The sequence below is a fragment of the Typopeltis vanoorti genome, chromosome 4 (genome assembly GCF_054136105.1).
Source record: "Typopeltis vanoorti isolate ZY-2024b chromosome 4, IOZ_Tvanoo_1.0, whole genome shotgun sequence".
In the NCBI taxonomy this organism is placed as follows: domain Eukaryota; kingdom Metazoa; phylum Arthropoda; class Arachnida; order Uropygi; family Thelyphonidae; genus Typopeltis; species Typopeltis vanoorti.
The window spans coordinates 150,728,702-150,752,262 of record NC_143552.1 but is presented as its reverse complement, the minus strand read 5'-3'; the positions used below and the strand labels follow the sequence as shown (position 1 = coordinate 150,752,262).

The window sequence follows — 23,561 nt, the reverse complement described above, 5'->3', positions numbered from 1 at the left end:
AGTAATGATGTAATTTTTTCATGTAGTACTGTCATATCCTGTACACCCCTTGAGGGTACATGGCAGGAATTTGATGATGATGATATATCTGGTGTGCTTAAGGGCCAAAGCTGTATAATTGAGAGGAGACCTCCACATAACCTTTAAAGGAATGCGGGAAAACCGACCAGATCATCTGTCTTAATGTCCAATCCTCACCTTCTCGTGGTGCACCCTGTTGGGTATCTACTTTGATACTGAACGAACGAGGATGGCCTGGCAATTTGGGATTTAGCCGACCAAATTGTATTCTTATTTGCTTTAACCAAAATATTAAATGATCACACAACACGACAATTTCATTCCGGCTGTGGCATTGCTTGGTTAAACAAGGTCCCTGTTGTTTTTGCCAGGGAACCAGTACAAATAGCAAAAAGTCAGCTACTGGAACGAATCCTAAGCGCATCCCAACTCATCACCAGAATTCAAGATTGGTACTAGTTTCCCTTTCTGATATTTGCCCACATCACTCTACTTGAGACTCTACATAAGAAGTCTGAATGGCAAAGAAATGGAGCTAGCCAGGAAATTGGATAAGTATCAGATTGACATAATAGATATGACTGGAAAAAAAAGACAAAATGGTAAGACCTATCTGAGCAATAAATGCAACATGTTATATTCGGGCAATGAGAATCAAGGAAAAGTAGTAGCCATAGTATTCGACACAATATGAGGCTAATCTTCTTGAATGGCAGGCAGTCTCAAGTAGAGTGATGTGGCAAATATCAGAAAGGGAAATTGGACAATGAGATGTCTATGTTTGTTATTTTATTTAAGCAACTGACGCAATGAAAAAGGAAAAGTTGGTCCTTGTTTGGGATCTAAATAGCAGACTAGGAAATGATTGTCAGACATACAAAATGTTCCAAAATAAAAATGTGCCCAAATTTACATAGTCAAGAAGCAAGGAATAAGAAATGTCTCATTGACTATGTTACTGTCGATAGTTTTCTCCCTGGTGCAGGACACCAGAGTGTACAGAGGATTTGAAATTGGAAGTGATCACTATTTAGTCTTGAGCAGGATAAAATTGAATTTCATATTGAAAAGAAGAACATGAAGAAAGTTTTAAATTTGTTTGTTTGCTATTGTCAGATCAATGAAGCTGCTTCCTCTGGTATTTTCAAATGATGGAGTGTTACAGTCATCATTTAGTATATGTAGGGAATTTGATGCTATGAGCTCTTCCAAATTTTTACCTGTATTGTTTGTGCTCTCATTTACCCATAAAACTGAATGGGCATTACTATCTATTCCAAGAATTAGGATGGTGGCTGATGGTAAAATCCACGATGTTGACCATTTTTTTAAGTTGTATTTTCTGTCAGCATGATAGTTTAGATACATACTTGCAGAAAAGTTTTAATTCCTCGTGCAGTGACATGTATAAGAAGAGCTCCTGATTGGGATAAGTTTTCTTGGAAAAGAATTAAATATATATGTGTAATTGTTTGAGTAAGAGAGGCTGTAAACGTTGTGCGCTACCGCTTTTATTAGTGTGGGGGATTTTTTTTTGCCAAAACTTAATTATGAAATCGTTATTATTAGACTTAGAAACCTGCAAAAAATGGCAGTGGCATTGTCATTCCATAACTTTAATTTAGATTTCAGTCATTTAAGTGTGAGGTCTGTTATATGTATTCTTTTGATTACATAAATGATTTGTGAATATTTGGTGAGGATGGAAGGAGGGTGTGTGCGAAGTCTGACCTGAATGAGGAATTGATGAATGCAAATATGAAATTGATGACAGAAAGTGTTAGTAGCGAAATTGTTGAGGGGAAAATGAGTACACGTTTGAAAGAAAAGGATGGTGAGAAAGAGAGGCGAAAAAATGTTAAAAAAATCAGTAAAAAAGAAAAAGAATGATTTGAAAACCGTAACGGATGTTAAAAGGGACGAAAGTGAGGTGAGAGTGGTGGAAGGAAACGAAATTGAGAGAACGAATGAATCTAGAAATGGCGGGATGCAGAAATCGAACATAAAAAAAAAATCAAAAGAATGGATGATAGTGAAAGTTGGATGCATGTTGGACCGAAAGTACAGAAACAAAGAAGGATGAATGAGAGTGAAAGTGAGAAGAGGGGGTCGAGAGTTAGAAAGATTGAATGATAGAGAGAATGTGTCGCGAGATTCGGAAGTCGAACTGGATTGGATGAGGCAATCAATGAAATAGATGCGGAATGAAATTAAGAAAATTCGGGTAAAAACTATTAAAACAAATAATGATGGCATGAGCGAATGGTGTTGTATGGCGACTCCATTATTAAAGGTATGTTGGATGAGAGGATGCACAAGGTATGTTTTCCAGGCAGTAAAATGAGTAGAGTGATTGAGGCATTGGATATGAGGCAGGAGCGAGCAAAAGAATTAATAGTATTAATAGGTACGAATGATTTAAGAGAGGACAAAGAGTGTGTCAGAATGGATATCAGGAGGCTGCTTAGAAGGATAAAAGAGAATAGTGTGTGATAGGAAGGGTAGTTAGCGTGTTGCCTAGGTATGACTGTGGTGAAATGAGGTGGAGAGCAAGGATTATGAATGATATGCTAGCCTAAATGTGTGAGGAGACGGGAGTACAGTTTGTTAATGTGCGGAATGAGTTTGAGGGACGAAGTGAGCTGTATGGGAGTGATGGACTGCATTTGAGTGGTTATGGTGTGAGTCTCTTGGAGAGACTGCTGCTGGAAGGTAGAGAAGTGAATAGAGAGAATGAATCGCATAGAGTGGGAAGTGATGTGGAAGAGCGGGAGAGTAAGACAGGAGAGATTGAAGAGGTGGTTGTGAATGGGGAAGTGAATAGTATGAGTATAGAAAATGAGAGAATGGATGTGCAAGAGGAGCAGGGAAAAGGGGAGGCTCAGGGTGGACAGGGGTACACAGCATGAGAAAGGTGGATGTTCCAAGAGGAGGTGAGCATGTGTAGGCAGGAAAGGAATGGGATGACCAGGGATTGAGAGGAAACAGTTGGAATTGAAAAGGGTTTTAAAATGAAGCAAAAAGGGAAATGGCTCCAGTTGAGCATGGAGAGATCACATCGAGCGAGTGGTATCAGTGGAACTAGCTGTAGATCGAGAAATGAGCTGTTGTGTTTGTGTACAAATGCTAGAAGTATAAGAAACAAGGCAGATGAAATGGGTGCACTAATTGCGTCTGTTCACCCAAAAATTGTCGGAATAAGTGAGACATGGTTGGAAGAGGATGACATCCTGACAGGAATAGAGATGGAAGGGTATGATGTGTTTCGTGAGGACAGAGGGGATAAAAGGGGAGGGGAGTGCTATTGATGATAGAGAAAGAGTTATGTCCATATAAAGTAGAGATGCAAGATGGAAATAGGGCCAGTGGTTTTGAGGCAGCATGGTGTGAGATAGAGGTGAATGGAATCAAATACTTGGTGGGTTGTTATAGACCAGGTAATGTGGATGGTGGTGATAGTGAAATGTATAGTCAAATTAGCCAAGCAAATAAGAAAAGGGTGATCATTATGGGTGATTTTAATTATGGCAATATAGACTGGAATGATGAGATAGCAACTGGAAGTAAAGAAAATGAATTTCTTGAGTTTTTGAGGGATAACTACCTCAGACAGTATGTAACAGAGGGCACACGAGGATTGAAGATCTTGGATTTGGTCATCTCATCAGAGGATGTAATTATAAATGAGGTGTCAAATCATCCACCAATTGGTAAGAGTGACCATAAGGTGATTATCTGGGTGGTTGCCAGCAGTGCGAGGACCCCTGTGAGAAAAGGGTATATGTGGAACTACAAAGGGGGGGGGGTGATTATGAAGAGCTCAGGAGACAGTTTGCGGGTGTAGCATGGAATGAGGAGTTAGCTGGAAAAGAGATCACTGCAGCTTGGTGATTTTCAAAAACTATCTAGTAGATGCAATGTCTAAATATATTCCAAGGGTGAGAAGGTTAAATAAGGTAGGTGTGAGATGGATGAATAAAGAGATTAAGCATGCAATACAGAGAAGAAAAGAGCATTATGGAGGCAGCCAATAAACAATAAATAACCAATTCCATGAGGTTTATAAAGACCAAGTAAGGAGGGTGACTTGGTTGGTGAGGGTAGCTGAAGAGATGTATGAACAGCAGTTGGCTAATGAAGCCAAAAAGAATCCCAAGTAATTCTTTCGATATGTAGCCAGCAAAAGAAAGAATAATTATGGAAGGATGACATTGATTGGAGAAAATGGTATAAAGACAGTTGATGCAGAATGCGTGGTGGAGATACTTAATGAACAGTTCATAAAGATCTTTCAATCTTGTGAATGTGACTTCATGGAGGGATTGAGAGCGGTTGATGATTGGGAGGAGAGACTGACTGTAGGTGAGCAAGAGGTGTATGGGGAGTTGAGTAAACTAGATGTTAATAAGGCTGTGGGACTTGATAATATATCACCACGTATTCTGAAAGAATGTGCCAGGGAGTTGACACCTGCCTTGACATATTTTTTTAATATGAGTCTTGCACTCGGTCAAGTTCCTAAGGAGCAGAAGGAGGGCAAGATTGTGCCACTTCATAAAGGAGGTGATCGAACTCAAGCATCAAACTATAGGCCTATCTGTGTGTCAGGTGTTGTGATTAAGTTGTTGGAGAAGCTTGTGAGAACTAGGATCCAGAGTTGGGTTGATAACAATGATATTATCTTTGATGGACAGCATGGATTTGCTAAAGGGAGGTCATGTTTTAGTAATCTACTTACTTATTACAATAGAGTGACTGCTTCCTAGGACAGAGAAGAAGGATACACAGTAATATACTTGGATTTCGCAGATGCTTTTGAGAGAGTACCTCATGATAGGTCGACAGTCAAACTAGAGCAGGTGTGGTTGGATATTAGATTGGTGCATTGGATTGGAGACTGGCTATCTGATAGGTATCAACAAGTTGTGTATGGGGGAGCGATATTCAGGAAAAGGAAAGTCACTAGTGGAGTGCCTCAGGGGTCTGTTTTAGGTCCATTGCTGTTTAACTTGTATATTAATGATATAGGTGAAGATTTAGATGGAGATATTCAGTTGTTTGCAGATGATGCTAAGTTGGGACAAACCATGAAGTGTAGTGAAGATGTTGTGGCCTTACAGGAAGACTTGAATAGATTGAGCGATTGGGTACGGAAATGGGAATGTGAATTCAATGTTGCAAACTGTAAGGTTTTAAAATTTGGAAAACAAAGATGGGATGCAGAATTTATGCTTGGTGAGAATATATTGTTGGAAGCAGAGGAAATAAGAGATCTGGGGGCTAAAATTTAGGCTACACATAGCCAAAATTGCGAAGACAACACAAAGGCTTCTGGGAATGATGCGGAGGACACTGGCGTGTAGAAGTAGGAAGATTCTTGTTCCGTTGTATAAGGCTTTGATTAGGCCACGCATGGACTATTGTGCCCAGATTTGGTTACCAGGTTTTCAGAAGGATGAAGAGATGTTGGAAAATGGTCCAAAGGAGACTGACTAAGGTAGTTTCTTACCTCTGGAATGTCGAGTATAAGGAAAGATTGAGAAGATGTAATTTGCAGAATCTGGTGGACAGGAGGAAGAGGGGAGATGTGATAGAAACCTACAAGTTGGTAAGGGGTTGTTATAGGATCAATGCTGGAGAAGTTTCACAGAGAATAGTGGGAGATCAGGGGAGAACCAGAGGTCATCCCTGGAAACTGTATAAAGAGGGTGTGAGAAGCAAATGGTTTGAATGTGTTTAAAACACGGTATGATGAGATGTGTGTGTGTGATAAAAGGACCTCCCAGATGAGTCTTTGACTTCATGAGGTCTTGGTTTTGTAATAATATAATTTTGATAAGTATCGAGTCCTCGTTGCTGTGCTGAGAAATTAATATTGCCTTGACTTCAGGGTTGACCAAGAGTATTGCAGCTCTCTTTCTTTCTGATCGTTTGGAAAATATTTTATAATTAGTTGGAGAGCTGCATATTTTGTTGTTGATGTTGTAGGCTTCTTGTATTAATGCTAGTCCTATATATTTTTTTTTTATTTATGAGTTCTGTTAAGTTATTTATAGCCTTGCTAGAGCATTGAAAATTCATTTGAAGACATGCCAGGGAAGTAGCGATGTTTCTGCTAGATCTGTGTTTTGAATTTTGTGCTGTCTATAGTAGTTGTATGTTGGGCAGTCTTTGTTTAGTGCCTGTTTTCAGTCATTTTTGGTTTTGGCATGCTTGTTGTGATTTAGGCAATTTATGCAGTTCATCTTGGACTTATTTTGTGGGCACTCGCTGAACTTATGTTCTTTAGAGTGGAATGGACAGGTGGTTTTTCCCCTGCAGTCTCGTGTATGGTAGTGGAATTTATTGCAATTTAAGTACCTCAGAATGCTTTCAGTCTGCACAATGGCAAATTCTACACAGCATTTTAACACCGGTTTTGAACAATTTGATCTTCGCCATTGGATCAACTTCTATAATCAAATTTCTGTTGTTTGTTTTTTGTCATGATGAATTTCTGTGTCATCTTTGTATCGCCACTGAAGAGTTCTTCCTTCTGCATGCGGATTGAGTCCATTGCATTGATTGTATCAATTTCACTGGGTATATCATATATAATTAGCCTTGGAAGATCTTTCTTACTGGGATTTGCTACTAACATCTCTTTGCATTCCTTAGAGATGTTGTCATTTAGCAAGTCTATGTTGTACTTTTCTTTGGATTCAATTAAGACTCTTCCTTTATTAATACTTTTCATTTTTGTGATTCTGATTTTGATTTTTCATTTGTCTATTTTTCATTTATATTTTTGGTTTTTCGCTGTTTAGTTGAGCTCTCGTTTTCACTGTTAATTTATAGCAAGGATTGTTTTCAGATTCGTCTTTGTTTTTATCATTGTTTTTAATGAGATGTGAGTATAGCTGAGTAGGCTGAGCTAAGTTAGCCTGTTCCTGGTTGTTTGTAGTAGACTGTAGTTTCATTTATTGATAACCTTTGTTAGTTCGCTCACTGCAGTTAGTATATCCTTTTTTTAAATCATTTCTTAGATTACCGCTTGTTTTGACAATGTTATGCAGCAAATCGAGGGTTTTTTCAAACTCTAATTTGTCTTGTGCTTCCATCTTAATATTACTCAGAGTTGTAGTATCATATCTTCCTATTGAACTGCTACGTTTTCCAAGGTACACAGATTAAGAAAATGTACTTAGTTTTGCTGTTTTTTTCCTAGAAGTGATGCCTCCATAGAATTAGATTACCTCCCAGTGGCAGCTGTGTGTGTGTTTAGTGCAATTTTTGCCATTTCTATTCTGGGTTCCTGATGGTGTGACCTGTCCAATTCCATTTTCTTTTAATGATTTCATTTCTTATGCTGGCTTGACCTGTTCTCTCCCAAAGTTCTATGTTTGTTATTTTATTTGGCCAGTATATTCCTAGTGTCTTCCTGAAGCATTTGTTTATATAGACCTGTATTTTATTTACTCTTTCTTTTGTTAACGACCATGTCTCTGCCCCATATTGTAAAACTGGTTTAACATTAATGTAATTAACGTAAAATAGCACCTAATTTTGGTTTTAAACTTTATTTCCTTGAACCCCAAAATTTTCTTCATCATACTGAATGCAATCTGTACTTTCTGGATTCTATTTTATATATTCTGTGTGGGTCATCCTTGTGTACTAATCACTGATCCCAGGTAGACAAAGTCTACCTGTTCTTGTGTTTTTCCCTAGTATTTCATAGTCTAATTCTTGTTTTGGTTTTATCTTCATTACTTTATTCTTGTTCTGATTTATTTTCACTCCACATTTATTTACTTCTTGATTTAAATTATCTATTTTCTTTTGGAGGTATCGATGTTTTTGAGCCATAAGGCATATATCATCTGCAAAATCTAGGTCGTTGATTTTATTTGACTGTCACCATTGAATGCCAGTTCTTTCTTCAGATGTTTTCCTCATCACCCAATCAATAACAATCAGAAAGATTGTTGGGGATAGTATATATCTTTGTCTTAATCCTGTGTTTGTTGTCATTTGGTCTGATAGTTTGTCATTATTTGGATTTTGTATTTTTCATGGGTTTCCTTTGTTAAATTTATGATTTTCTGGAGAATCCCATAGTCCATCAACTTCCATATAGTCTTTCTGTCTGTGCTATTGAATGCACATTCAAAGTCGATGAATCTCAAATATGGGCTATTCTGCCACTTTATTGATTGTTCAACAATTATTCTTAATGTTATTTTTTGGTCAATACAAGAGCTGTTTGGCTTAAACCTGGCCGATTCTTTCTGGCTGGGTTCAGTTTAGTTTCTATTTCTTATTTCATTCTTTCTAACAATATTCTAGTAAATGCTTACAACCTTTAGAAGTAAAATCCCTCTTCAATTTTTATCAAGTGTTATATCTCTCTTTTTTGGTAGTTTTACTAGGAGTCCTGTATTTCAGTCTTCTGGCCATTCCTCCTTTTCCCATATGTCATTGAATAGGGGGTGTAGCATTTCAACAATAGTGGTTATATATGCTTTAAGTATTTCAGCCTGTATATTGTCACTCCCAGCAGCTTTATTGTTTTTTTGTTTTCTTTACTGCTGGAGTTATTTCTAGTATAAGGGGTGCTTAAGGTTCAAAGCTGTATAACTGAGAGGAGATCTCCACATAGCCTTTAAAGGAATGTGGAGAACCAAATAGCGCTTCTGACCTAATGTCCAATCCTCACCTTCTCGTGGTGGAACCTGTTGGGTATCTACCTGGATACTGAACGAACGAAGATGGGTTGGCAATTTGGGATTTAGCCGACCAAATTGTATTCTTATTGGCTTAAACCAGTATACAAAATGATGGTACAACATAACAAAATTTCATGCTAGCTGGGGCGTTGCCTGGTTAAACAAAGCCCCCATTTTTACCAGGAAACCAGGGCGAACAGCGAAAAGTCAGCTACTGGAACAAATCTAAAAGCACACCCCCAACTCAACATCGCCTGAGTTAAAGATCAGTACTATCAACATAAGAAACTTGAATGGCAAAGAAATGGAGCTAGCTGAGGAATTAGATAAGTACCAGATCGACAAAATAGGGGTGACTGAAACAAAAAAGACAAAAACTGGTGAGATCTTTTTGAGCAATAAATACAAAATGTTATATTCAGACAATGACAATCAAGGAAAAGGAGTAGCCATAGTATTCGACACAATACGAGGCTAATCTTCTTGAATGGCATGCAGTCTCAAGTAGAGTGATGTGGGCAAATATCAGAATGGGGAATTGGACAATGAGACTTATTTGTGCCTATGGTACCAGAGAAACTTCTACTAAGGTAGAAGTGGAGGAATTTTTTGATGCTTTAGAGAAAGCATCTGACACAATGAAAAAGGAAAAGTTGGTCATTGTTCGGGATCTAAATAGCAGAGTAGGAAATGATTATCAGACATACAAAAACATTTGGGAAAATTTAGAGAAACGAGCGAAGTTAATAATCATGGCAAATACTTGTTGGATTTCTGCTCAGGACATGGACTGGTTATTACTAACACCATGTTTCTACATAAAAATGTGCACAAATTCACATGGAGAGAAGAGGCTAGGAATAAGAAAAGTCTCATTGACTATGTTATTGTTGATAGTGATGTTTTCTCCCTGGTGCAGGACACCAGAGTGTACAGAGGATTTGAAATTGGAAGTGATCACTATTTAGTCTTGAGCAGGATAAAATTGAATTTCATATTGAAAAGAAGAACATATAAGAAAGTTTTAAAGCGAATAAAAGTTGAGCAGCTCTCGGATGTGAACTGTAGACTAAATACACAAAGATTATTGAATCAAAAAATGAAAGAGTTTGAGAACAGGAACCAAACCTTGGAGATTCAGTGGCAAGCCTTGAAGAAAACCCTAATTGATTCAGCCAGAGAGGCATGTGGTGAGGTTGTCTGCAAGGATAAAAAAATCAGAACTCCATGGTGGACACAAGAAGTAAAAGAGACAGTGAAGGAAAAGAAGAAAGGATATCAAAAATTCCTGGCAAATAAGTCAGTGCTCTTAGAGAATACAGAGACAAATGTATGAAAGCTAAATAAAAGTCATGGGTGGACTTTGGCAAGAACATAGAAAATAAATATCAAGAAGGTGTCAAAATATTCTGGAGGTTGTTGAAGAAGCTTAGAAATTGAGTAAAGAGTGCTGTTAAAGTAGTTAGAGATGATAAAGGTGACATGAAAACAGGAGAAAAAGATATCCTAGAAGTATGGAGTAATTACTTTGAAAAATTGCTGAATGAAATGAGCAGTGATAGCACTTTGGTAAAAAAAAATACTTAACAGGCATACAGTCAGGAATACATATCCATACTTGAAGTTGAAAAAGCCATCAAAGGCTTGAAATGTGGAAAGTTAGCAGTAGATGATATTCGACCAGAAATGCTGAAGTATGGTTGTATAAAAGTCTTACAGTGGCTGCACTGCATAGTTCAGAAAGTCTGGACAGAGGGACGAATTCCCGATGATTGGAGTAGAGCTCTCATAGTACCCATATATAAAAAGGAAAATAAAACTGAATGTGAGAATTACAGCGGTATTTCCCTACTGGGTGTTCCTAGTAAGATTTATGCAAGTATACTTGAGAAATGGTTGAGAAGAATTGTGGAAGAAAAGTTTTGTGAAGAACATGCTGGATTCAGGCCAAATAGAGGCTGTCAGGATCAGATCTTCACTTTACGACAAATTGTTGATAAATCATGGGAATATAACACAGATCTGTATTTAAATTTTGTCGATCTGGAAAAGGCATATGACAAGGTGCCAGGAGAGAAGCTATTGAATACACTACAGTTATATGGTGTCAATTGGGCATTATATCAAGCAGTAATTAGTCTTTATTTGAGTTGTACGTCAGCAGTTAGAATTGAAGGAAGTACAGGAAGATGGTTTAATGTTAAATCTGGTGTGAGACAAGTATGTACATTATCTCCTCTGTTATTCATTATCTATGTGGATCATTACTATTATTACGGGCAACTCCAGGGAGTCATTAGACTCATCGAGGGAGGCCCCAAATCATATTCATCACAACTATTTGACATTCATACAGTATCTATCATACCTCGCCTTAAACTCATTCACTGTCACTGCATCCACCACAGACTCAGGGAGCGCATTCCACTCATTCGCTACTCTAAAAGTAAAGAACCCAGCTCTAACACCTTTACTAACCACACTTTTGCCCAGTTTCCATGGATGTCCCCTAGTCCTCCCACAACCAGCCCTGTTCTCAAAAATATCTTCTGAATTAATTTTATAGAAACCCTTCAGTAATTTGAATGTCTCAATCATATTTCCCCTTCTCCGCCTATCAACCAATTTTTGCAACCCACAAATCCTCAACCTGTTGTCATACGGTTCATTCCACAGACCTGCTATCATCTTGGTCACTCGCCTCTGGATCCTCTCCACCTCCTCCCCATCAAGAAGAAACCTAGGTGACCAAATCTGAGCACAAAAAAGGCTTAGAAAAATTTCCTCTAGTCGCCGACTAGACTCGAAACCAAGACTTCCTTCGTGCAGCCAAGCGCGGTGGTGTGCAAACGCCACATCCACTGAGCTACACAGGCTCTAATCTATATGAAGGAAAGTGGTATTTAACGTGATATCAGAATTGGAGATGTTAATGTCAGCTCTTTGCTTTATGTGGACGATGTTATACTTCTAAATAAATCCGCTACAAGTTTGGAAGATTCCCTGACTAAATTAAATAACTGTTGTGATAGATATGGTATGAAGGTCAGCAATACAAGGACAATGAAAATAGGTATAATTGTTGAAAATGTGAACTGCGTTGTGAACGGAGAACCTGTGGAACGTGTAAAACATTTCAGCTACTTAAGAACGATTTTTAATGAAGATGGTAAATTAAATATGGAAATAGACAACAGAATCAACAAAGCTGGTATGGTAGGAAGTCAACTGAATAAATTTATTTGGGATAAGAGGGAAATTAGTCAGAACACTAACCTAACTGTAGGCACCAGGAGGTGGAACTCCCCTTTCGAGTCTTCAAAATTCTAGTCATCAGAATTCAAGGAGAACTGGCCTACCAGTCCGGAACTCGGGGGCATAGTAGGTGCACGGGAAGGTGTACCCCCCCTGGTGTGTGTGTGTGTGTGTATTTCCACCTGTTTTAACTTGCTTCCAGAGTGCTTTTCCAGTTTTACATCATTTCTGAAAATGATGCAGAAGTGGAAAAAAAAGATATATATATATCCCAGCATTTGAATAACCTGGGTGCACAAATCATCATTATCATGAACCATGGGCTCACTGCCCATTGGTGTCTGATTCCTCCTTCACTATCCTCTTCCACTTTTCTTTGTTCAGTGAACAGTGTTGCAGTTTAAGTAAATCCATTCCACACCAGTCCTTTATGTCCTCTATCCATTCTCTGTATGGTTTACCTCTTCTGTTTATTTACACCATCCATAATACCAAACACAAATGCCTTTATTTTCAAGTCCTTATTCATTCTACAGAAGTGTCCAAGTAATTGCAGCTTCCCTTTGTTCTACATTAGATTCTCCTTTGGTTGTATCTTCTGATACAGCTCTTCATTTGTAATTTTTCTATTTTTAGAATCTTCCTGTAACAAGTTGTTTCAAGTGCCAAAATTCTTTTCCTTGATTTTTCTACATTTTCTATATCAATTCCAGCACTTGTATTTTTTGTTGTTCTTCTCACCAAATACCATTGTCTTTGTTTTTTCCAAGTTCATGTAGAAAGTATTTTACCTTGGGTATAATAAATGTTAAAGATACCAAGCTATTTTAAACCTGGTTTTACTCCATTTCCCAAGTAAGCAAACAGACAAATCAGTCAAGTTTCCGCCTGCAAGTGTTGCAAGTCTAGCTGACCCTGCACGTAGTGCAAGACCAAGGCAACTCATGGTAAAAGTAGAATAAGCTCTGATCACTAATCTCAATATTTACCCTTAAAGCAAAGCACATCTCCTGGAGGAGATGTATGATGCTTTGTATTAAAGGCAAGGGGCCACTACCCAGACCAGTTTTGACCTTTATTAAGGTCTCATCAGTTGGAGCCAGGCTAGAAATACCAAGATTTTAGTAATACAGAGCTTCTACAGGGTGTTCGGGATAAATTTGACATATTTATAATTAATTATATTTTTCCGTAAGTTACATGTATTAACACACACTTCTCTTCATTTAAAAGTTTGGACCCTTCTTCATTCATATACAAGATGTCAGAAAGGATGGATAGCTGGAACCCACCTGAATCATGGAAGAGAATAACTTGTATCATGATGATTCGTGCCCGCCATCAAAATAAGGATATTACGACTGCTGCCCAATGCTCCCTGAATACAGTAAAAACAATCAGGCATGAACTAGAGACTTGCAATGGTGACTACGAGGATGTAGCAAGAAGAAAGATCCCTAGCAGACGATCTGATTGCGTTCGTACAGCAGAATTCCTCGCAAATCTGCAGGAACAGGTGTTGAAGAACCCTGGCATTGGAATTCGGGCTTTGTTCGTGGAGTTGCTAACTGTAGTCAAGCCCTGGATAACAAGGGTAGCCAATGGTAGGCCGTATGTATGGCAGCAGGATTCGGCCCCTTGCCACACCTCTGGGAAAAGTCAAAAATGGTTGTCTGAAAATTTCTACGACTTCACCAGTCCAAATGTTTGGCCTCCAAACTCCCCAGACCTTAACCCCATGGATTATTTTGTATGGGGCACAGTTGAAAAAGACACCAATCGCACTTCCAGTAATACAAAAGCCCAGTTAATGGATAAAATTAAAACAGTTTTTGCGGCCCTTCCCAGGGAGACTGTAGCATCAGCTTGTTCGAGGTTCCGAAGCAGAATTGAAGCTGTGATCGATGCTAATGGTGGTTATTTTGAGTAAATCTTGTTGATAGTATTGTAATTAACTCTGCCTGTAATGTTTTTTTGTCAATTCATTAAATTTAATAGATACAAAGAAGATTTTCTTTTTCCTTACGAAACTGTCAAATTTATCCCGAACACCCTGTAATTATTTTACCAGAACAAGTTACCATAAGGTGTTTTAACCTTATTAAATAAAAATCTCAGGAGGAGATATAAATGTAGAAAATATTTTACCTTGGGGCTAATAAATGTTAAAGATACCAAGCTATTTTAAACCTTGTTTTACTCCAAGGTAAAATACTTTCTACATTTATATCTCCTCCTGAGATTTTTATTTAATATGGTTAAAACACCTTATGCTAACTTGTTCTGGTAAAATACTTAGAAGCTCTGTATTACTAAAATCTTGGTATTTCTAGCCTGGCTCCCACTGATGAGACCTCAATAAAGGTTGCAACTGGTCTGGGTAGTGGCCCTCCCTTGCCTTTTAATGCAAAGCATCATACATCTCCTCCAGGAGATGTGCTTTGCTTTAAGGGTAAATATTAAGATTAGTGATCAGAGCTTATTCTACTTTTACCATGAGTTGCCTTGATCTTGCACTATGTTATTTGCCTGTTTGCTTACTTGGGAAATGGAGTAAAACCAGGTTTAAAATAGCTTGGTATCTTTAACATTTTTCCAAGTTCATAAGTCCAAATCTCTTCCCTTGATCATTTAACATGTTTTTTTTTTTGTTCTCTTTTGTCTTCTTCAATAATAACAGTGTCATCTAGAAATCTCAGATTGTTAATTCTCATCCGATGTACTGATATTCCGTTTGCATCTTTCTTCATTTTATCCATTGCTCTTTCTAAATGTGTGATGAAAATGCTTGGTGATATTGAGTCCCCCTGTCTAGTACCTCTGCTTGTTCTAAACCATTTCTCCAAATCATCTAACTGTTCTAACCTATTCTAACTGCTGCAACTGCATTCTTATAAACATCTTTTAATATAGCTATTAGTTTTTCTATCAATTCCATGAGATTCTAGGACTGCTAATGTCGATACTGTCAAATGCCTTCTGAAAATCAACAAAGCAAAAATGTTTTTATTTTTTCTCCTAGCTTTCTCTGCTATTAACCGCATCGTCAAAATCTAATGAATTGTAGTTCTATCTTTCCTAAATCCTGCTTACTCATCTGCAAGGCATGCTTCCAATTGTGTTCTCAATCTTTTTGTCAATATCATCATCATCACCTTACCAAGGTGATTTTTTAAAGCAATTGTTCTATAATTTTTGCATTCCAGCTTATTTCCTTTTTTGTATAATGTCACAAATATTGATTTCACCCTCCTCTAGCATTTTCCCTTCTTTCCATACCATATTACGTAGTTGGTGTATTTCTGTAACCATACTTTTGCCACCATATTTAATAATTTCTCCAGTGATGTATCATTACCATGACTCTTCTTGTGTTTTAGCTGTCCTATTGCTTTTTCTACATCTCCTCTTAAAATGTCCGTATCACACTCATTACCTGGTGGTGATATCTGCCTCAATTCTTCAGTCAGTTTCCCAACGCTATCTAAATTTAGTTTTTCTTCATATAACTCACTACAGTATCCTGCTGTATACTTTTATCTTTATTCATCAATACTTTGCCTTTTTCATCTTTAATTGTGGTCTGTTTTGGTTGCCACCTTCTATTAATGGTTCTAATCATTTTGTATACCTCCCTAGTTTTATGCTCTCCATAGTGCAGTTCTATATTATTGTACTGGATTGCTCCTCTATTTGTTCTGATGTATCCCTTCTTATCTTGAACATTCTCTTCTCCTGTACTAACTTCAGGATCAATTGTGTCTTCTATTGCCTTCATTACACCTTTCACTCTTAGATTTGAATTTTTTTCTTTGTCTACACTTTTTTTAAGTTTCTCTTCTACCATTGTTCTGTACCTTCTTCCTATTTCTGCTTCATTTGTTCTTGCTGTATCTCTTCATTTCAGTTGATGGGGTTTATATTTTCTTTTTAATTTCAACTTGATGTTTGCAATCACTAAGTTATGATCCAAATCTATGTACGCTCCTTGAAAAGTTTGACACTGCTGTTCTGATGTTACCCATCTTCTTTTAATTGTAATCATATTAATCATGTTCTTGGTTTTCCCATTATTTGAGATCATCTCATGGTCCACAGCAAATTCTAACTTTTTTCACCTTGTTCATTTTTTTCTCCCAAACCATATTTCCCATGATGCTTTCCCAACCATCATTATCTATTCCAACTTTGGCATTCCAGTCTCCTTCAATAATTAGTTCATCTTACTTTGGTATTGTTTATGTTGTCTCTGTGAGATTTTTGTAAAATAAGTCAATATCTGTGCTATCAGATGTGGGTGCATACATCTGGATTGTTGATATATTAAATGGTTTTGCTTGAAATCTTGCTATTGTAATTTATTCATTGACTGATTTCTAGCTGAACAGTGCCTTTTTAGCTTTTTGGTTAAGAAGGAAACAGATTCCTGCTTCATGCTTGGCATCATGCTCTGACCACGTAACATTGCATCCATTTATCTCTCCTGATGATGTCCATCGCATCTCCGCCAGTCCTAATATATCACACTGATATCTCTTCATTTCCTTGCGAAGTAATTGTAGTTTTCTTGACATCCAAAGTGTCCGTACATTCCATGTTCATACTGATAATAGTTCTGTTAGTTTCCATTTCTGTTTCCTTACGGTATCCCACTTTTCAATCCAACCTTGAACCTTGATCGCTCAATTGATATCTCAGATCTTGTTCATCATGGCAACGTCCGAGCCGGCATGTTTTAGCTGTTGATTGTACAGGCATCAGATAACAATGGTGTTTTTTCTTTATGGTCAGAGCATCAACACTCATCCCCCCCCCCCCCCACTTTATTCAGGCTTGGGACTGGCATGAGACCCTAAGGATCCCTTGGTGGAGCACAAATAATATTGGCTGTCATTTCAGAGTTAATAAATGTAAAGTTATGCATTTTGGCTTGATGAGATTTCCAGTCACATATTATATTGGAGGTATTTGTTAAAAGAAATTGATTAAGCCAGGGATTTTAGAGTAACAGACAGATAGGAAACTAAGTTCAAAGGTCACATTGCAAAAATTGTGAATACAACTTGGAAGATAATTGCCATGTTGAAACCAACATTTCCTCGTATGATAAGGAAGTCAGTTTGCCTGTTTATGAAGTTGTGATACAACCACACTGGACTACTATGCGTATATTTAGTCTCCTGGGTTCAGAAAGGATAAAGAAGCTGTTTAACAGATTCAAAGAAGAGTAACAAAGATGATATTGGAATTATTGAATATAGATTTAGAGGATAGATTGAGTGTGAACAGCAGCCACTAGTTAACTGTTAAAAAAGGGGTTATGAAAGAGGTCTTTAAACTTTTGAAAGGGTGTTTTAGGTTATCATCTAATGAAATTTTTCATTATATTGGAAGGTGGGTAAAAAACAAGGGTTATCCATGGAAGTTTATTTATGGTTAATTATGTGACACTTCCAAGGAGTTCAAAGATTCATTGTGGTGAAGAAAAGATGAAAGCTAGATTTTCTCTCACAGACAGAGCAGAAGAAAATGTAAGAAAGCTAAGTCGTGTGAAAATAACTAGTCATGAGAAAATTTTGGAAAGAATATAAAAAATAAATATAAAGGTCAGAAAAAATTTCGAGACTGCTGAAAAAAAAAAAAGCTTAGAAATGGAGGAAGGAGTATCATAAAAGTAACAGATTATAAAAGTGATAATAAAACTGAAGATAAAAATAAGTGAGTGAAACAGTTTGCCTGTTGAAGTAGTCAGGGCATCTAGTATGAATGAGTTTAAGAGAAAGGGCCTCCTTCAATGAGTTTTAGACTCTTTGGAGGTCTTGGATAATAATGATATACTACAGGGACTAAGAGTGAACGAATTAAAGATTTTGAGTAGGCCATGAGATTTGATTTATCACAGCATATTTTCAGTGAATTCAGGACACCAGAAGAATTTCTGCTGTCCTGAATCTGGTTCTTTAGTGAAAGTTTTGCAGTAGAGGTCCCAAAGAGTGAGAGTCAAAATAATGCTGCTACTGAGTAGTAGCACTACACTGTAAAAGTGCTGTTATGACAGAAGTTTCCAGTTATAGATTGTCTGTATATTTACAGTTATGGAAAAGTTTTGAAGAGATGAGTTAGTTGATAAATATAGGATTCTGTTTAATAGGCAGCATGAGTTAATAAATGGTAGGTCTGGATTTAGCAGTCTACTTGAATTTTATGAAAAAATGTGACACAACCAAAAACATATATTTTTGGACTTTGCTTTAATGATCACAGATTGAACATATCTGTGATGATCGACAAACAAGAAGTTAAATGTGTACATTGCAAATGTTGTCAAATCGCATTGTTTTTATATTAAGATAAAGAGGACACTGACAAGTAGATATAAGCAAGTAGTGCCACTGTTTTTAGTCTTAATGAGATGCCACCTGGACTGCATAGATTTTGTGGCTTGGTTTTCAGTTGAAGTAAGTATGGAGGTTTAAGTGAATGTAAATAGCAGAGCTTGGTGATTAGGCAAGGAGAGGTGATATGATAGAGATATTGAATTGGTGATGGTACTTTATCAAATCATTATGGAAAGAATTATTCAGAGGATGGAAGAGGAGAGGGTGAAAGTGACAGGCTCTAGAAGTTATATTGAGTGTAGTAGATATGGTTGTGAGAGTATATTTACATGAGTGAATGGAATTGTTGCTGGAGGGTTTTGAATTTAAGATACTTAAATTCAAAATTTAATAAATTTTGAATTTAAGTTTTTAGTTTTTAGTATCAGTGGTAGGGCAGAACTTAATGCAGTGAGCATTCACTCTATTAAGGCTCTTTTAATAATAATTGATTTTATAATTTTATTTCCCATTTTTAATTCTTTCTTAAAGAAAAATTTCACTTAATATTCATTTAAAAATTAAAATTGAATTTAAAAGATATTTTTTCCTTCCTTAAAATAGGAAACATTCATTATCTTTAATTGCCACTTGTAGAAGAAGTGAGTGCATATCTTTGCATACTTTGTGAAATGGAGGTTGGTTTGCGGGTTGTACGAGGCCCAGATTGGAAATGGGGTAATCAAGACGATGGTGAAGGCCATTTAGGTACAGTAGTTGAAATTGGAAAACCAGGAAGTGCTACTTCTCCTGATAAAACAGTAGTTGTGCAGTGGGATTCGGGATCTCGAACCAATTATCGAGTTGGTTATCAAGGTGCTTTTGATTTAAGAGTTTTTGATAATGCTCCTATAGGTAAGAATTTCTTTATTCCCGATAACTTTGTTTATAAATTAATGTGTATAGATCATCTAATATAAAATTTATATAAAAACTTCATAGTTGCAAATATGTCCCAATCTCTATCTTTAATCACACTGTGCGCGATTGCATGCATCCACATGTACAAAATTTTTGGTTGTAATGAATACCAGAATACATTCATGATGCATTTAACTTAATAACCAAAATTTCTCTATGGAATCAAAGATCAAAGCTAGATATGGGAGGAGACTTCCACATACCCTTTTAAAGAATGCAGAGAACTGCATTCAGATTCTCATCTGGTCTAGGTGCACCCTGTTAGTAGGTTTCTAGATAATGAACAAATGAGAATGGGCAGACAGTTTGAGATTTAGCTGACCAAATTGAATTCTGTAGTTTAAAACAGTACAAATGATTCAATAATGTATGTAAAGAAGCTAAAAAAAACCTAATGATGAATACTATAGCATTTTAAATCTCATCTTATGTGATTTAAGATGCTATAGCATTCATCACCAGAAAATGCTGAGAGCTATAGAAGCTATAAAAATTTAGCTCTAAAAATTAACCACAAACTGGGGTGCTTAAGGGTCACAGCTGTATAACTGAGAGGAGACCTACACATAGCCTTTAAAGGAATGCAGAGATCTGACCAGGACTTCTGACTTAATGTTCAATCCTCACATTCTTGTGGTGCACCCTATTAGGTATCTACCTGGATACTGAATGAACAAGGATGGGCTTACAATTTAGGATTTAGTGACAAAATTGTATTCTTATTGGCTTAACTACAATATAAAACGATGGTAGCATGACAGAATTTCATGCCGCTGGGGTGTCTCACCCGATTAAACAAGGCCCTTGTTGTTTTCTCCAGGGAACCAGGGCGAACAGTGAAATGTCAGTTACTGGAACAAATCCTGAAACACACTCCAACTCAACATCACCATCATAAGAAGCCTGAATGGCAAAGATCCAGATCGACATAATAGGGGTGACTGAAAAAAAAAGAAAAAATGGTAAGATCTTTCTAAGCAATAAGTATAAAATGTTATATTCAGGCAATGACAATCAAGGAAAAGGAGTAGCCATAGTATTCAACACTAAATACGAAGCTAATGTTGAATGGTAGGCAATGTCAAGTAGAGTGATGTGGGCAAATATCAGAATGGGGAACTGGACAATGAGACTTATTTGTGCCTATGGTCCACAGAAGGTTCTACTAAGATAGAAGTGGAGGAATTTTTTAAAAAATGAAAAGTTGGTCCTTGTTGGGGATCTAAATGGCAGAGTAGGAAATGATTGTCAGACATAAAAAATATTTTGGACAGATTGATTTTGAGAAAATTTGGAGAAAAGAGCAAAACTAATAATAATGACAAATACCTGTTGGATTTCTGCTCAGGACATGGACTAGTTATTACTAATACCATGTTCCAAAATAAAAATGTGCCCAAATTCACATAGTCAAGATTCAAGGAATAAGAAACGTCTCATTGACTATGTTATTGTCGATAGTGATGTTTTTCTCCCTAGTGCAGGACACCAGAGTGTACAGAAGATTTAAAATTGAAAGTGATCACCATTTAGTCTTGAGCAGAATAAAATTAAATTTCATATTGAAAAGAAGAACATGTAAGAAAGTTATAAATTTGTTTGTTTGCTATTGTCAGATCAATGAAGCTGCTTCCTCTGATATTTTCAAATGATGGAGTGTTACAGTTGTTATTTAGTATGTGTAGGGAATTTGCTATGAACTCTTACAAATTTTTACCTCTATTGTTTGTGCTCTTGTTAAACCATAAAACCGAATGGGCATTATGAGCATTACTATATTCCAAGAATTAGGCTGTGGCTGAGGGTAAAATCCATGATGTTGCCCATTTTTTCTAAGTCGTATTTTATGTCAGCATGATAGTTTAGATACATACTTGCAGAAAAATTTTAATTCCTCTGTATATAATTTCGATAAGTATCGAGTCCTCGTTGCTGTGCTGAGAAATTAATATTGCCTTGACTTCAGGGTTGACCAAAAGTATTGCAGCTCTCTTTCTTTTGGATCGTTTGGAAAATATTTTATAATTAGTTGGAAAGCTGCATATTTTGTTGTTGATGTTGTAGGCTTCTTGTATTAATGCTAGTCCTGTATTTTTTATTTATTTATAAGTTCTGTTAAGTTATTTACAGCCTTGATAGAGCATTGAAGATTTATTTGAAGGCATTCCAGTAAAGTAGCACTGTTTCTGCTAGATTTTCACTTTACTACAGATAGTTTAGAAATTATGGGAATATAACACAGATCTGTATTTAAGTTTTGTTGATCTGGAAAAGACATATGACAAGGTGCCAGGAGAGAAGCTATTCAATATGCTACAGTTATATGGTGTCAATGGGGCATTATATCAAGCAATACTTAGTCTTTATTTGAGTTGTATGTCAACAGTTAGAATTGAACGAAGTACAGGAAGATGGTTTAATGTTAAATCTGGTGTGAGACAAGATGTACTATCCTCTTTGTTAATCATTATCTATATGGATCACATGAAGGAAAGCGTATTAAAACTGATATCAAAATTGGGGATGTTAATCCCAGCTCTTTGCTTTATGCAGATGATGTTATACTTCTAAATAAATACGCTACAAGTCTGCAGGATTCCGTGACTAAATTGAATAGCTGTGTAATAGATATGGTATAAAGGTCAACAATAATAGTGAATGCAGATGATGTCAAAATTTTGCAGGATGATTTGGATAGATTGGAGGTCTGGGCTAAGGAGAATGGATGTCAATTTAATGTAGTAAAATGTAAGGTTATGCATTTTGGGGTGAAAAGATTGGTGGCAGTTTACTGCATTGGTGGAACCGTGCTCCAGGAAATTGATATGGCACGAGATTTAGGAGTGTTGGTGGATAAGGAATTGAAATTTAGGGGACACATTGCAAAAGTGGCCAAATCAGCTCATCAAATCACTTGGTTGCTGAAGAATACGTTGACAAGCAGAGACAAGCAGGTTATTGTTCCTCTGTATCGAGCCTTGATAAGACCCCATCTCGACTACTGTGCTCAGATTTGGTCACCTAGGTTTCTTCTTGATGGGGAGTTAGTGTAGAGGATCCAGAGGCGAGTGACCAAGATGATAGCAGGTCTGTGGAATGAACCGTATGAGAACAGGTTGAGGATTTGTGGGTTGCAAAAATTGGTTGATAGGCGGAGGAGGGGAGATATGATTGAGACATTCAAATTACTGAAGGGTTTCTATAAAATTAATTCAGAAGATATTTTTGAGAACAGGGCTGGTTGTGGGAGGACGTGGGGACATCCATGGAAACTGGGCAAAAGTGTGGTGTAAAGGTGTTAGAGCTGGGTTCTTTACTTTTAGAGTAGTGAATGAGTGGAATGCGCTCCCTGAGTCTGTGGTGGATGCTGTGACAGTGAATGAGTTTAAGGCGAGGTATGATAGATACTGTATGAATGTCGAATAGTTGTGATGGATATGATTTGGGGCATCCCTTGATGAGTCTAATGACTCTCTGGTGTTGCCCGTAATAATAATAATAACAGGACAAAGACAATGAAAATAGGCAGATGCATTGAGAATATTAACTGCATTGTGAATATTAACTGCATTGTGAATGGAGAACTTATAGAACAAGTAAATCATTTCAGCTACTTAAGCATGACTTTTAATGAAGATGGTAAATTAAATATAGAAATAGACAACAGAGCTGGTATAGTAAGAAGTCAACTGAATAAATTTTTATGGAATAAGAGAGAAATTAGTCAAAACACATTCCTAGTGTACAGGAGACTTCTTCTTCTGCAGCTTCTCCCACTTAAGTGGGGTCACTGTTTGTAATGAGTCTCCTCCACACCTTCCTGTCTTGGGCTGTCACCACATCCAAGTTCTTCATCTTAAAGTTCTCTTCTACCAGCTCCCTCCATCTCTTCTTTGGCTGCCCACGCTTCTGCCTTCCTTGCACATCCATCTGCATGACCCTTCTTTCCACATATTTGTCCTCCCTCCTCATCACATGACCAAACCATCTCAACCTTGCCTCCTGTATTTTTGCTCCTAAGTTCGTAACTTTCACTGTTCCCCTGACATAGTCATTTCTCAGACGATCCTTTCTGGTCACACCGCACATCCACCTAAGCATTCTCATCTCTGCTACTTCCATCCGGCTGATGTTATTTTTCCTCAGGGCTACAGTTTCTATAGCATATGTCATAGCTGGCCTCACTACTGTCCTATAAATTTTGCCTTTCAGATTGATCGGCACCCTTTTATCGCATAACACTCCAGCCATCTCCCTCCAGTTCCTCCAACCCGCTTGT

General features: G+C 37.1%; 1 protein-coding gene across 2 annotated transcripts in view; it reads left to right on the top strand.

Annotated features, from left to right (window-relative positions):
- Nucleotides 1-23,561, top strand: part of mib2 (E3 ubiquitin-protein ligase mind bomb 2) — a 360,322-nt gene that overhangs the window by 39,929 nt on the left and 296,832 nt on the right. For both annotated transcript variants that reach the window (XM_090392033.1, XM_090392032.1), the window contains exon 3: nucleotides 18,926-19,216. In XM_090392033.1, coding sequence (XP_090248159.1) covers nucleotides 18,994-19,216 — 223 coding nt within the window. In that variant the 5' untranslated portion in view covers nucleotides 18,926-18,993. The remainder of the gene's footprint in view (nucleotides 1-18,925; nucleotides 19,217-23,561) is intronic.